Source organism: Topomyia yanbarensis, chromosome 3 (assembly GCF_030247195.1).
Source record: "Topomyia yanbarensis strain Yona2022 chromosome 3, ASM3024719v1, whole genome shotgun sequence".
NCBI classification, from domain to species: domain Eukaryota; kingdom Metazoa; phylum Arthropoda; class Insecta; order Diptera; family Culicidae; genus Topomyia; species Topomyia yanbarensis.
The window spans coordinates 303,396,698-303,412,482 of record NC_080672.1 but is presented as its reverse complement, the minus strand read 5'-3'; the positions used below and the strand labels follow the sequence as shown (position 1 = coordinate 303,412,482).

The 15,785-nt window shown below is 37.2% G+C and overlaps 3 protein-coding genes across 5 annotated transcripts in view; 2 read left to right on the top strand and 1 right to left on the bottom strand.

Annotated features, from left to right (window-relative positions):
* Positions 1-1,300: 1,300 nt before the first annotated feature.
* On the bottom strand, positions 1,301-2,131 carry LOC131690699 (FAD-linked sulfhydryl oxidase ALR). The gene is made up of 2 exons (XM_058976631.1): positions 1,651-2,131; positions 1,301-1,595 (listed from the first exon to the last, which is right to left on the bottom strand). The coding sequence occupies exons 1-2, from the start codon at positions 2,025-2,027 to the stop codon at positions 1,433-1,435; spliced, it is 540 nt and encodes a 179-aa protein (XP_058832614.1). The 5' UTR covers positions 2,028-2,131; the 3' UTR covers positions 1,301-1,432.
* Positions 2,132-2,605: 474 nt separating this feature from the next.
* Positions 2,606-15,785, top strand: part of LOC131693045 (cytochrome c oxidase subunit 6B1-like) — a 42,423-nt gene continuing 29,243 nt past the window's right edge. Inside the window, exons 1-2 of one of the 3 annotated variants that reach the window (XM_058980524.1) lie at positions 2,649-2,728; positions 3,468-3,656. The gene's annotated coding sequence lies outside the window, so the exon portion shown is untranslated. The other 2 variants (XM_058980525.1, XM_058980526.1) reach the window with 2 other exon arrangements.
* LOC131693047 (cytochrome c oxidase subunit 6B1) overlaps positions 2,623-15,785 on the top strand; it is a 49,630-nt gene continuing 36,467 nt past the window's right edge. The window contains exon 1 of the mRNA XM_058980527.1: positions 2,623-2,728. The gene's annotated coding sequence lies outside the window, so the exon portion shown is untranslated. The remainder of the gene's footprint in view (positions 2,729-15,785) is intronic.

The following is a 15,785-nucleotide window of genomic DNA, read 5'->3' as shown; positions in this document are numbered from 1 at the left end:
AATGTTGTGAAGACATGTTTTACATTTTGATGTCATTTTTTCAGACGTCTGACTGATTTCGGGCTCAAAATTGATAACCGGTTTACAATCCTGGATGTTGAAGACAAATGAAGCAACTGAAGACTATTTTTAATAAAATGAAATAAACATACCTGGTATCCCTGATTTTCAGCAAAGATCGCACTACCTTACCGACGTCAATGCCTGTTTCAAACGTTTCAAAAGTTTTCGCCTCACTGTTTTCATCGTTTTGATAGAACGGAAATATTTCGGGACACTTTCGTAAAGGGCGTTTTCACCTCGCGAATAATGAAGCATGCCTACCTCATAGAAAATTCTCCCGATTTTCCCACCAAATAAATCGGTTTGCGTCGGAACAATCGGCCGACCGTGCCACCAATTAATCGGTCGATTCTTGCACCAACTTACGGCCAATTTTTTTCATTTGGGTGAAAACTGGTTTTCGTTGAAAATCGGTTTTCGGCTAATTGGTCACCAGCAACATGAAAACTGGTTTTCAGCGAAAGCCGGTTTTCATTCTGTGAAGAAATTGGTCGTTATGGGAGTTTAACATGGGCGTCTACTCATGCGACAACCGATTAAATGTGACCAACGAAATCTGCTGAAATCGGTCCATTTCAACCAATTAAATCGGTCGATTAGTTAGTAGTTTAAAACTGGAACAAGATTTACACAAATTAAATCTGGAGATTAATATCTTAACTAAAATTGTTAACCGAAGAAACACAACTTAGTCGGTTAATTAATCGATCGACGTCAAAGTACCAGATTTCGTCGGTCAACTGGGAAATTTATCAACTATCAAATTTTTTTATGACAGCAAATCATATACTTTAAATTCTGTCGAATTTAAAGGGATTGAAGCATTCTTGTCGATGTATTTATTGACAATATTTCTGTCTCGTGTAGGGTCCGCTTAGTATCATTGTCTTGATAATTTTCCCAGTCGACCGATGAACTCGGGTACTTCGAGGTCGACAGATTAATTAACCGACTAAGTTGGGTTTCATCGGGGAACACTTTTCGTTAACGTATTACTCCAGGTTTATCTGTGTAAATCTTGTCCCAGATTTAAACTTTAATCGACCGATTTAATTGGTTGAAATAGACCAATTTCGACGGTCACATTTAATCGGTTTTCGCGTCGGTAGACGCCCATGTTAAACTCCTTTACGAGTCGGTGCAACGAACCACCGATTAATTGGTGACATGGTCGGCCGATTGTACCAACGCAAAACGATTTAGTCGATGAAAATTAGGGGAATTTTCTATGGGGTGGTGTTAAGGACAACGTAATATATTCTGAACATAAACAATAGTTAACTTCAACATATCAACGGTAAAATACAACTATGTAAATGTGATTTTCAATATATTTAAAAATAATCTTATGTGCATTTTGGAATCAATATTAATCACAGGAACCGTCCGCAGGTCCATCTCGCCAGCGTTCGTTTACCTTAGAACAGTCGAATTCCGGCTTCCCAAGCTTAGCGTTCACTTTGTTGTGCATCCGACAAAGCCACTGGGACAGCAAATGCTGGGACTTGGTTTCGGGTGGTGATTTTTTCAATCTGAAAATGTTCGACGTGAATATCGTAAATATGCATTTTACATTTGAAGGCATACTCATTTTGGAAATCCTTCGCACAGTATTCACACGGATAAACTTTGGCGAACGAGTTGAAAAAAAGCCGAACATTGTTTTGCTCTTCATTAGTAGGACTGTCGGGAAAATAGGCAGCCATCGTATGTAATAGACCCCAGGTATGCTGTCCTAGGCGCTCTTTATCCAGAGGACAATGTGCCGGTGGACCATTGGATAAGGAATTCGTGCTATTCGCTTTCTCTTCACTAGCAGAGGGTACTATTTCCGATGGTTTGTTGTTGCTTGCATTTGTGGACAGGGCTTTTCGTTGCTGTTTGGACCAGGATTTAAAATCCACACAGGTGCGACAGGGCGCCGGTTCTTTGCCAACCGGCTGCGATGTCTCGGCGGCCGGCATTTAAAAATTTTGTTTACTTACTGATTGATAAATTTAACTAAAATAAAATATCTCAAATACTGCTGTGCTTCTGTACATTTTAATGCGAACAGAATGATGTAATTTTGACAGCACTGGCGAAATATTTCATTATTGACGTTTTTTGGTAGTTCTACTTTATCGATGCCGATCATGACATTGCTGTCACAACAACGGTCGAGAATCTTCTCGCCTTCTTCCTTTTTCCGAACTCCCATCAACAATTGTGAAGAGTTGCCAAATTATATTTTTAAAGGAAAGCAATTGAAACATGCATTTTACCATTCTTACTACAGGTGATTCATGATTCTGCAGGAATGATATATTCATATAATATATAATATAAATATAATTATATTATAATAGTTTAGATTTCTAAATAAAACTAATATTTAAGCATTGGATGCACTCGAATTACATACAACAAATAAACCAAATTCGATTTTCTGAATTTTGGATTAATTTGAATAGAAATATTATGGGAGCAAAATTAAATTTTTTATCGACATCAATAAAATAATTTTAAGAATAAATAAATCATTTTATTCTTTAACGGAAAATTTTCATTTTGGCAACTCTTCCCTCACTGCAAATAAGCAGCCATTTTACCTCAGCCGAGTCATATTCGTGAAAGCAGTGTGTCTAGGTGCCTGTGGAAAATTTTCTTGCGTATCCTGAATCAGGTAATTTTTTGTTATTTTCCGCCCCACAACGGGTGTAAAACATCCGGTATCATATCCTCCAACAGTAAGAAAATGCATTTTCGTGCGAATCGTTAGTTTTAAGTCGGGGAAAATAGCTCAATGAACGACGAAAAAACGTTCCCGTTACGCCTTGTGAGTTATGAAGAATTTAGGAATGTGCAATGAGTACTGGGATTTATTTAACAAAAATTACGTAATATCTGGAAGATATCCTTGTCCAGATTTGCCGATTTTGCATGTTTCAATCGCCATTTCTTCGGTGGAAGGTTACTCAACCGGAATCCGCCAATTTCCGATCTATTTTTCTTCATGAAAGGCGGCAGCTTTTCCAACACACTCCATTTCTTTGTGTTACATAAGCGTTTTCCTCTTGATCGTAACTATCTCGCACACGATTGTGCGTAAAAAAAGTAGTAAGCAAACGGGAACGTTTCAAATGTTTATCTAATGTCAAAGAAAAGGAAGTGTTCCATCGATTGCTCCAAGGATCAAGTACAAAAGCGAGAGCTAGCAATGTACGAAGCTACATGGATTGGGCATGCTTGTGAATTATGCGAAAAACCACTTGCTGGTTAGCATAACATAGCCAGCTAATTTCAGGCCTTGTTACAGAACAGAATAATCAGAAAGATGCAAATTAAGCCAAAAAGTAATTATATTCTGCGTAAGTTCCGCGAAATTCGAAGAAAAATTCACGTTGAAGTGCACATTTTTCCAGGACGAAACAAAACTCAGATTCAGACAAACAGATAATCTACTGCTGTTGCTGTTGCTGCTGGTAGAAGAAGGATTTTGACTGGAAGGACGAAAGCATTGAAAATACTGGTCATTTCGTGGAGAATACCATTGAAGGTTGAAGTTGCGAAAGCTGTCAGGAGCAGCAAACTACCAGGATTGCATCAACTGAGTAATGTACCTTTTTATATTAACCTTTAACTATCTTTCACTATACTACACATATATTGTTGGACTTTCCCGATCGTATTTGTTTTTCGTTTTCCGAAAAAAAGGCTACAGGATTGATCTGTAAATATAAGAGTTCAATAGGCGTTTGGATAATTTGCAGGGGGTTAACTTATTGAAACTTATAATTTGTAGTAAACGCCGTAAATACTCTTCGGTGATTTGAATTTTGTTGAGTTTATCTTGCTCATTATTTGGCGTTCAATGAAATTACTAAGAAACAACCACTCTTGGGAAAATTTGTGCAAATGGCTTAAATAGATAGTTTGTACAAATTTTTCCAATGTTAGCTTTATTGACCAAACTCTTGGAAAAGTTTCCTGTTAACTACCGTAATGAAAATGAGCGTCTCATTGAGTTTTGAGTTGAACACATATTTTTATTTTGGATAAAGTTGAACGGAGAATAGTGAAAAAAAATTGCCTTGGCTTGTTACAAAGTTTCTGTAACTGCGTATCAATAAATTACAAACTACAAAATCGAATACGAAAAAAATATGCTTTTTTTCTACAGCGTGTACAAGATCTTCATAAAAAACAATCATCAGTACTGTAACAATCTAAACACACGGTTCAGAAAAATGCTGCCTTTTTCATTTTAATTTTTTTCTATATTCTGCATTCAACCTTAATGTAGTGTGGGATGGAAAACGTCATGTGTGTTCAGCAAGCTTTTCTTATTAGCGTTTTCGGTTTTTTCTTTGTGCTACACCGGTGTAGTGCAAAAAAAGAGATAGACTGATTACATCCAAGTTTGAATGAGTGTAGCACCGACTACACCGGTGTAGTGCACAGTCAAAAACAAAAACGCCATAAGTATACAAAGCCAACAACAATTGTAGGTATTTCAATTTCATCCTAAAGGAGATTATACAAGAAGAGCTCACCTAGCAGTAGGTTTTTAATTTTTTTATCCTTTCTCCTTTTTTATTAACGACTGAGTTTTGTTTTTTTTGTGTTGTACGACGTTTAATCAGAAAGGGACTGGAGAATGTAAAGCATTATTCCGACAGCAACAGGTACTAAGTCTTTTTTTTGCTTGTCTGGACATGTCGCAGGCTCAGATGATTCGCATTTGATAAAAATGTAAAAAACACCCTGAAATCTGCGGTAGAAGACAAAGGGTTAAATCGTCGGGAAAGGTTGTACGTCATTTCGCGGAATACCATTTCCCGGTATACCATATTCCGGAAAACCATATCCCAGAATGTACTATTCCCCGGAAAACCATTTCCCGGAATGTACCATTTCCCAGAAAACCATTTCTCGGAATGTACCATTTCCCGGAAAAACCATTTCCCAGAATGTTCCATTTCCCGGAAAACCATTTCCCGGAATACCATTTCCCGGAAAATAAATTAAACCACGTACCTTGCCACCACTCATTTTGATTACACTTGCTACGCAGCAAATGTCAAACAAACTACGAAATTCTCTCTATTTTAGAACATAAAAAGTAGTTTGGAATTTTATTGATTTTAAATGTAAGTTAGAATAACATATCAACAATGTTTCAGATATATTTATTTTGGGATTTTTATGGAGCATCTAAAAAATCCGGTTTTTCTTTCTTATGCATGCATGCTTCCTTGTCGTTATTTTTGGCATGTTTTTGATTTATATGTACTTTCTATTTCTATGTAGTTTCACATTCTTTTAAGTACTCTTTCAAAATATTCTTGGTGTTTTATTGGATTTAAGTACTAGTGGTCCTAACATACCTTCCCCATAGAAAATTTGACAGTTCATAAATTTCACAGTCGACCGACGAAAACGGGTGCTTCGAGGTCGACAGATTAATTAAACGACCAAGTTGGGTTTCGTCGGTGGACAATTTTCGTCACCGTATTAATCGCCAGATTTAATCTGTGTGAATCTGGTTCCAGTTTTAAACTATCAACTAATCGATCGATTTAATTGGTTGAAATAGACCGATTTCAACAGATTTCTTCTGTCATATTTAATCGGTTGTCGCGTCGGCTGACGTCCATGTTAAACCCCCCTAAGAGTCGGAGCAACAATCGACCGATTAATTGGTGGCATAGTCGGCCGATTGTGCCGACGCAAACCGATTTAGTCGGTAGGAAAATCGGGAGGATTTTCTGTGGGGTTATAACTTTTTGAATTATAATTGTTATTCTATGAGCTTCTTCGCCTTCTTTTGGAGATGAGCAAATCATGAAAAATATTTTTGAATTTGTCCTCTTTAAAATTTGAATACTTTTTTTGGAAATTAATAATTCATAACAATCTTCTTTGAGACTTTGCCTTTTTTAAGCATAATCTGTTTTCTGGTACTTTATTGGTTTATGAGAGCTTGTTTTTTATTAATATGATCAGAGAGCAAAGATAAGGTGTCAAGCGAACCAAACAAAAACTTGGAATGCAGAAGAATGTCATCATGTTTTATTCCAGCACTTTCAATCAATATCTATTGTGGTGCTTCGGATTTGAGTGAAAGGAAATACGTCCGTACACGTCAATCCTTACTTTATTTCTCCTTCTATATTCCCTATCTTGCAAAGCCTTCTCATTTCATTTCCCACACTACCACATCTCCTTTTTTATCATTTTTTTAAAAGAATTATTAACTACATAATATAATCTTTGTATTTGTTTGGAAGTTCACGAACTCGTGGTTTCCTTTTTATGGATTGTCTTGAATCTCTGTCTTCATGATCAAATCCAGAAAAATTTTCTTCGAGATCTAGACTTGTGTTAATGGCAGTCAATTCTACTTCCTTATCTAGTGTTTTTGAGGTTGTTGGTTCATTGTTTTGAGTTGTAGAGGTTGTTGCCAATTGTGGAATTTTCTTTACATGTGCCACATTCCTTTCGTATTGTTTCTTTGATCCTGAATCTTCAACTATTACCTTTGGACCTGTTCTTCTAACAACCGTATATTTGTTTTGGTCAAATGTTGTTTGCATTTTGTTGGATGGTGTTAAATGTTGTAATAAAACGGTGTCACCCGTCTGGACATCCGATTCCGTTGCGCGTCGCCTGGTGTCCTCGCGTTCTTTTCCATTGTGTTTTTTTATGCAATCACGATCACGGTAATCCGAAGTAGGTGGAGCAGTCTCTATGTCTTCAATACACGGAAGCTTAGAGCGTATGGTTCGACCGTAACACAGTTCTGTTGGTGTTTTTCCTGTAGATGAATGAGGCGTCGTATAGTACATGATGAGATAATCGTTTAAATCTTTCTTCCAATTTCTTCCTAAAGCGTGACTTATCTGTAGTCTTTTTAAAAGTGAACGGTTCTGGCGTTCTACAAGTCCATTTTCCTGTGGCCAGTAAGGAGCAGAATGATTTAGGCTTACTCCATGTACTTTACAATATTCTTCAAATTCTCTTCCTATGAACTGCTTCGCATTGTCCAACGTTATTGTTCTGGGATATCCGAGTCTGGTGAATATTTTATTTAGTCTATCCACCGTTTCTCGAGATGTTATTCGTGTCATGATTTCTACCTCTTTGTACCTGCTGAAATAATCGATTATTACCAACAAATATTCTCCTGACGGAAGTGGACCCATAAAATCTATCGCCACGTCGACCCACGCTTTCAATGGCAATTCACGACGACTCATTGGAACCGGCTTGCTAGGCAGTCCGACCAGTTGGCATCCTTCACATTTAACTACAAATTCCTTCGCTTCTCGATCCATCAGTGGCCACCATGCGCGATCCCTCAACCGTTTTTTCATGAGAGACTCTCCCGGATGTCCCTCATGTGCTAGTTGTATTATCCTATTTCGTAGAGACTTCGGAACTACCAATTTATTACCTCTCACCATCGTTTCTCCTACAAATCCGAGCTCATTTTTGAAGGGTTCAAATGGTTTTACTGTATGGTTGTTCCAAATTCCAGATTTGAGACTTTCTTTCACTGCTAATATCTCTTGATCATTGCGTGCTGCATTTTCGATTTCTTCCACGTCTACAGCAACCGACTCTTGAATTGCCAATACAAGAAAATGATTATCTTTTTCGAAATCTTCACAATTTTCCGGAGGTACCAAACGTGATAGGGAGTCAGCTACATTTCCTGATCCTTTTCGGTATTTCACTGTGAACTTGAAAGATTGCAGTCTCAAAACCCATCTTTCTATCCGAGCGCAGGGAGTGGATGTTGGAGCAAAAATAATTTCTAGTGGCTTGTGGTCAGTTTCCAGTTCGAATGTTCTTCCGATTAGATATACAGCAAACTTCTCAACTGACCAAACCAATGCTAATGCCTCCTTTTCAGTTTGACAGTAGCGTTTTTCAGTGTTCGTTAGGCTTTTGCTGGCATAGCAAATAATATGGTATTCATCGTCATGTTCGTTTGGAAATTGAACCAAAACTGCTCCTAACGCAACCGGGGAAGCATCGGCTATTACTCTGGTACGTAATGAATTGTCAAAAAATGAAAGAGTTTTCACATCCGAGATCATAAGCTTCAAATCCTCAAAACAACGTTGGTGTTCACAATTCCATTCGAATTTACTGTCGTTACAAGTCAGTTGTCGTAGTGGAGCAGTCTTAGTAGCAAGATCGGGAAGAAATCGTCCGACATAAGTTACCAATCCTAAAAAACTTCTAACTTCCTCCGAAGTTTTTGGTTCACGGAACTTTTTTAGTGAGGAAATTTTGTTTGTAGCTGGGCGAATACCTTGATGTGACATTAAGTGACCGAGAAATTCAATCTCCTTGACCTTGTATATACACTTTTCATGATTCAACAAAATATGCCGGCTTTTTAAAACTGACAAGACTTTTTGTAACGCCTTATCATGTTCTTCTTCATCAGCACCAAAAATTATAATCATAATCTATAAAATTTATGACATTTTCACATTCAGCTAAAATTTGTTCCATGATCCGCTGAAACATTTCTGGCGCACATGATACTCCGAACATCAGTCTTTTATACCTGAATAATCCTTTATGGGTTATGAAAGTTGTTATATATCTTGAAGATTCGTCTAATTCAATCTATTTAACAAAAATAATTTGTAAAATGAATCCAATGTTGCAAACATTATTTACTATTTATAATAATTGAATCCTTTTACCTGATGGAAGGCGTCTTTTATATCTAAACGGCTAAAAAATCTGGACGAAGTTAGACGGGGCAAGAAATCTTCGAACGTTGGCATCATGTGATGTTCTCTTTGGATAGCTTGGTTGGCGCGACGCATGTCGACACAAAGGCGCAAATCTCCATTATCCTTGACAATTGTAACTAATGGTGAGACCCAAGGAACTGCTCCGGTAACTGGTTCTATAATGTCCGTAGCTACCAGCTGAAACAGCTTGTCTTCTATTCTGGTCAGTAATGCAATCGGCGGCCTTCTTACACGTTGTGCTACTGGAACAACGCTGGTATCTACCGGAAGTCGAAGCTGTACATTTTTCATCTTTGAAAATGGTCGTTTTTCAATTGGACCCAGCACGTTAATCATCGTATCTGAGCTAGAAAGTCCAATTGTGAGTACACCCAGCTGTTTCGCGCTCTCCTTTCCGAGTAAAGTTTGTGATCCACCAACGACTACAAAAAATATGGCAGCTAACTCACAATTTCTAGTAGCACCTTCCACGTTCACCATTGATACAAACACCTTTGAGACAGTCAACGGTTTAGCATTCCGTCCGTACCCACGCAGAGTCGTATTAGGCATATGACCTGGGGACCACGTTTTTACTCCTTGCTTCTGCATATATTCCCATGTAGTATCGTCGATAATATTTTTGCTGCTACCAGAATCAATCAACACTTGAACAAGCACACCGCCTATTTTCACCCATAAAAATTCATCGCCGTCTCCAATATTATAGATGAAACTGGGTTGTTCTTCGTTGTGCTCAGTTACATCTATTGTCCTCACATTTTCGAATCTTCCTCTCTTTAATGGTGGTACGAAGCTTGTGTTTCCATGTTGTTTTCGTTTTAAAACAGAGCGACAAACCTTCGAAAAGTGACCAATTTTATTGCACTTCTCACACTTCCTTCCTCGAGCTGGGCACTGTTGATCATTGCCATAGTGATTTTTCTGTCCGCATCTGTAACATGTTCCAGTAAGGTGTTTCGTGTTTCCTTGAATTCGATTCACGTGGGTTGAGTCCGATATCATTGCTTTGGTAGCTGTCTCGTTCCCTGTGATCATAATTAGTTGAGCTTGATGTTTGATCGATTCAAACGAGTTTACCATCTTCGTGATTTTTGTCAATGTTAGTTCTTCTTCTTGTAGCAGTTTTTCCTTTAACTCCATCGGTGCGTAGAACACAATTTTATCAATGATCCTTAACTCGCGACTCTCGGCCTCGGTTTTTCCAAATTCGCATTTCTTGGCCTGTTCGGTGCACCGCATTAAAAATTTCGCTAATGGCTCACGTGTTCCATCTTGGGAAGTTAACGGCATTAATTTACAAAATTCGCTTCGCTCGAAAGAATCATGCTGCTTGGGAGAAAAATACTCGTTCAGCTTTTCGATCGCTATTTTATATGGATCGATTTCATTCTCTCGATCTTCCACCACGTCGGCACCATCTAAAGAGTAAAACAGATCCTGTAGCTCCAACCCTCCTTTCGCTAATAGCATGTTCTTCAGTTTTATACTGTTTTATACAGCGGCCACAACATCGAAATTTCGCTTCCATCTTAACCATTCCTTGCGGATTTCCGTTTCTGGTAGATGGTTAAATTTAAATGAAGCTATGTTCCAACCTTCCATAATTTTTTCTGCAATTTTTTTTTATTTATACTTTAAAATAATTTTCGTTGCTATGGTATCTTTTTTACCTATTTTCTGCTTTTAACAGCGGCTGTTGCCTAGTTTCTACCTAATGGTAGCGGCTTTACGCCTATTTCCTGTTTCGGGACAGCGGCTTTACGCCTATTTCCTGTGCCGGGACAGCGGCTATCGCCTTATTTCTGCTGATAACAGCGGTTATAACCTTCTTTCTGTCGGTCGCAGCGGCTGTCGCCTTGCTTATGAGCTTTTTAATAAACGTCCTTCCGATCCGGAAGTGACTGGATTATCTTGTTAAGAAAAGTTTATATATTTAAACGTATTTTAAATTAGTTAATATCTACCCGATGGAAAGAAATAATCCTAGCCTCGTCGCCAGATGTGGTGCTTCGGATTTGAGTGAAAGGAAATACGTCCGTACACGTCAATCCTTACTTTATTTCTCCTTCTATATTCCCTATCTCGCAAAGCCTACTCATTTCATTTCCCACACTACCACATCTATAAAGCTTATCATATCTTGATTGTAAATTTTATTTGTCGCGGAATAATGTGAAATAAAGAATAGAGGAGAATAGGTTAGTTTAGTTTAAAAGTTGGTAGCTCTCTCGGTGCTCCATCTAAATATACGTAAATGGAATGACTCATACAAAAGGAAAAATATTTCTTTTTCACGGATTCCTTGTTAAAATAATTTAACAAATCCAAGATTACTCTTCTGTAATGGCGAAAATGAAATCTTTTGATTTCGACGATAAATTTAACCCATTCATCTGGAAGACCATTCACGAAAAGAAAGTGATTAATTGTAAACGCTTGTGATAATTAAAGTTTTTAGAAACCAGAATTCTCTCTATGTAACCAGGTCACGTGTATGCAGGTTCACAAACATCTTGGAAGGTAAAAAACACATGATTCGTTGGGCTGTTTCTATAAACTCATGATATTGCCTTCTATAAAATGATAAGATTTTGAATGCTATAGAATACCATATATGTAAGTCAACATAGCTCTGGATTTGTTCTTAAAGTTCAAATTACATGTTTACTATAGATTTCAATAGTATAAATAATTACCGAGAAAAAGTACATTCCGGGTAATGGTATTCCGGGAAATGGTACATTCCGGGAAATAGTATTCCGGGAAATGGTACATTCCGGGAAATGGTTTTCCGGGAAATGGTACATTCCGGGAAATGGTACATTCCGGGAAATGGTTTTCTGGGAAATGACATTCCGGAAAATGGTAAGCTTGTTCATACTACCCTTTTACACGCTTTGCTAAATTTTCTTCCTTCCTCATTGCTCTTCCTTGAGTACTATAGCTTTTAATATTTAAAATATTTCACATTTCCCAGATTCTTGCTAATCAAATGTCGTTACAATACTACATCCTCAAAAAAAACGAAAGTGAGTGATGTCACATTTACCTAAAAATAATGTAATATTCTTCAAAGCTGACTGAAGTTCATCTCATTAGTTTTAGGTAAAATAATCATTCTCTGTTTAATGTTTTCCAGCAGCGAAATGAGAACGACTAATATTAACATACCTACTAGTAGATTTTAAATGTGTAACTACTTGTTGAACCCAGCTGTTAACACTGATAGTTTGTTATCTCGCTATTTCCCCATTTGTTTGATATGTATTGCCGCGAGTACACATTTCAAAGTAAATGGTTACAATATGGTAGCCCGAGACCAAATGTTTCAGCATTGAATACATGGAAATAGTAGCGCATTTCGCTATCTAGTAGCTATCTCTATTTTCCGCTTTTTCAATCTCGATACTTCCATACGGTAATCTGGAAATACCTAGAACATTAGTACTTACCGTAGTACCCATTAAATAGGTAAAATTTATCTACTAATATGTTCCAATCCCTATAATATTTATCTCTCCACGTAAAATTGGCTGAGATTTGAATAATGGTTGTACGTCATTTCGCGGAATACCATTTCCCGGTATACCATATTCCGGAAAACCATATCCCAGAATGTACTATTTCCCGGAAAACCATTTCCCGGAATGTACCATTTCCCAGAAAACCATTTCTTGGAATGTACCATTTCCCGGAAAAACCATTTCCCAGAATGTTCCATTTCCCGGAAAACCATTTCGCGGAATACCATTTCCCGGAAAATAAATTAAACCTTGCGTACCTTGCCACCACTCATTTTGAAATTCTCTCTAGAGCATAAAAAAGTAGTTTGGAAATATGTTTATAATTTTATTGATTTTAATGGTAAGTTAGAATAACATATAAAACAATGCTTCAGATATATCTATTTTGGGATTTTTATGGATTATGCATCTAAAAAATCTGCGGTTGTTCTTTCTCATACATGCATGCTTCCTTGTCGTTCGTTATTTTTGGCATGTTTTTGATTTATATGTACTTTCTATTTCTATGTAGCTTCACATTATTTTAAGTACTCTTACAAAATATTCTTGGTGTTTTATTGGATTTAAGTACTAGTGGTCCTAACATACCTTCCCCATCAGAATCCCCATAGAAAATTTGACAGTTAATAAATTTCACAGTCGACCGACAAAAACGGGTGCATCGAGGTCGACAGATTAATTAAACGAGCAAGTTGGGTTTCGTCGGTGGACAATTTTCGTCACCATATTAATCGCCAGATTTAATCTGTGTGAATCTGGTTCCAGTTTTAAACCAAATACAAATTTGTATTTGTTTCAACTATCAACTAATCGATCGATTTAGTTGGTTGAAATAGACCGATTTCAACAGATTTCGTCTGTCATATTTAATCGGTTGTTGAGTCGGCTGACGTCCATGTTAAACCCCCATAAGAGTCGGTGCAACAATCGACCGATTAATTGGCGGCATAGTCGGCCGATTGTGCCGACGCAAGCCGATTTAGTCGGTGGGAAAATCGGGAGGATTTTCTATGGGGTTATAACTTTTTGAATTATAATTGTTATTCTATGAGCTTATTCGCCTTCTTTTGGAGATGAGCAAATCATGAAAAATATTTTTGAATTTGTCTTCTTTAAAATTTGAGTACTTTTTTTGGAAATTATTAATTCATAACAATCTTCTTTGAGACTTTGCCTTTTTTAAGCATAATCTGTTTGCTGGTACTTTATTGGTTTATGAGAGCTTGTTTTTTTTTATTAATATGATTAGAGAGCAAAGATAAGGTGTCAAGCGAATCAAACAAAAACTTGGAATGCAGAAGAATGTCATCATGTTTTATTCCAGCACAGTCAATCAATATCTATAAAGCTTATCATATCTTGATTGCAAATTTTATTTGTCGCGGAATAATGTGAAATAAAGAATAGAGGAGAATAGGTTAGTTTAGTTTAAAAGTTGGTAGCTCTATCGGTGTTCCATCTAAATATACGTAAATGGAATGATTCCTACAAAAGGAAAAATATTTCTTTTTCACGGATTCCTTGTTAAAATAATTGAACAAATCCAAGATTACTCTTCTGTAACGGCGAAAATGAAATCCTTTGATTTCGACGATAAATTTAACCCATTCCTCTGGATCTCGAAGACCATTCACGAAAAAAGTGGTTAATTGTAAACGCTCGTGATAATTAAAGTTTTTAGAAACCAGAATTCTCTCTATGTAACCAGCCCACGTGTATGCAGGTCCACAAACATCTTGGAAGGTAAAAAACACATTCGTTGGGCTGTTTCTGTAAACTCGGCTCAAAATCTCTAGTGGATTGTTCATGATATTGCTTCTATAAAATGATAAGATTTTGAATGCTATAGAATACCATATATGTAAGTCAACATAGCTCTGGATTTGTTCTTAAAGTTCAAATTACATGTTAACTTTAGATTTCAATAGTATAAATAATTACCGAGAAAAAGTACATTCCGTACATAAAAGTACATAAAATGATATTCCGGGAAATAGTACATTCCGAGAAATAGTATTCCGGGAAATGGTACATTCCGGGAAATGATATTCTGGGAGATGGTACATTCCGGGAAATGGTTTTCTGGGAAATGGTACATTCCGGGAAATGGTTTTCTGGGAAATGACATTCCGGAAAATGGTTTTCCGGGAAATGGTAAACCGGGAATCGACGTACAATCTTGAATAATAATTATCTAATCTGAGTATTGCCACAGAGAACAGACGTCCATCTTCAGCATTCAATTTGTGTAAAATCTCTAACGGTTTCGGAGGTAGTTGGGATATCCAAACCAGGTGCGCTACTGTCGTCATGTTTTTTTGTGGTTGAGTTCGACAGAATTGATAGCGGTTATTAATCCACCCAGTCAAACTAGTCCGGAACTGGTTCGGACTTCCAGTATGAATTCCAGCTAAAATGCATCAACCGATAGAGTCGGAATCGGTTGTTTTCTTTGAGCAAGATTCCATACTGAATCCATTCAGGATTTCGAACCGGTTCCGGAATGGATTTGACGGATAGTTGGGATAGGTTGGTGTGGCGGCGCTAGTGTTCATCGTATATTAATTCAAATGTTTACACAGATTTTTTAAATATTTTTGTTCGATCATAGATGTCTGTTCTCTGTGGTATTGCAGTTTGAAGATTTTAGGTGCAAGGTAGGAATTCAGAAAAGTGCGCAAACTTAGAATTGGGTGTGTTCACTCCACCTAAATTATATAATTCAAGAGTGCTGATTCAAATCAAATGGTCCTTAGTGACAAATGTAAACAAACTGAGCTTTTTGCAGTACAGCATGTGATTATTACATGGCTAACGAATACTGAAAACCGGAACTCATTATGCCCTGAATTTATCGAAATAACAAGCGTTATACAAAAAGTAGCAATTTTCATGATGATGTTTTGAAATTTTGCATTTGAGACCTTTTAATTCGAAAGGGCAATGGGTATAGTGGAATCAATGGAATGCGTACAAATTGGCATCAACAGCTTTGCTTTGTTGCTAAGAACCAAGATAAAAACACAAATGAGCTGAGAACAATGAAATTCTTGTGTTTGAGTGCAATGAAAAATCGAATCGAGTGCCCCTATTGTTGCGCTACCATTTAACTCAATGCGTTGAACAGAGGTGACAGACGCTGCTCTAACCAACGGCTTCAAATGGGTAGGGTGATAACAGAAACATGGCAAAAAGAAGCTTATTACTCTATGCGAGAAATATTTCAAAACTTCTGCAACTGATCATAGGTGCCTTGCTAAAGCGACGCAAGATTCATTTCAATCTATCTCTACAAACATATGATTACGGCGTAAAAACCAACTGTAAAAATGAACTTTGAATGAAAATTCCGGACAAACGGTCACTCGCCAATCACGGATGTTGGTAGTAAACTAAAGAGAAAAGTTTTCTCTTGCACTTAGTGCTGTGAACT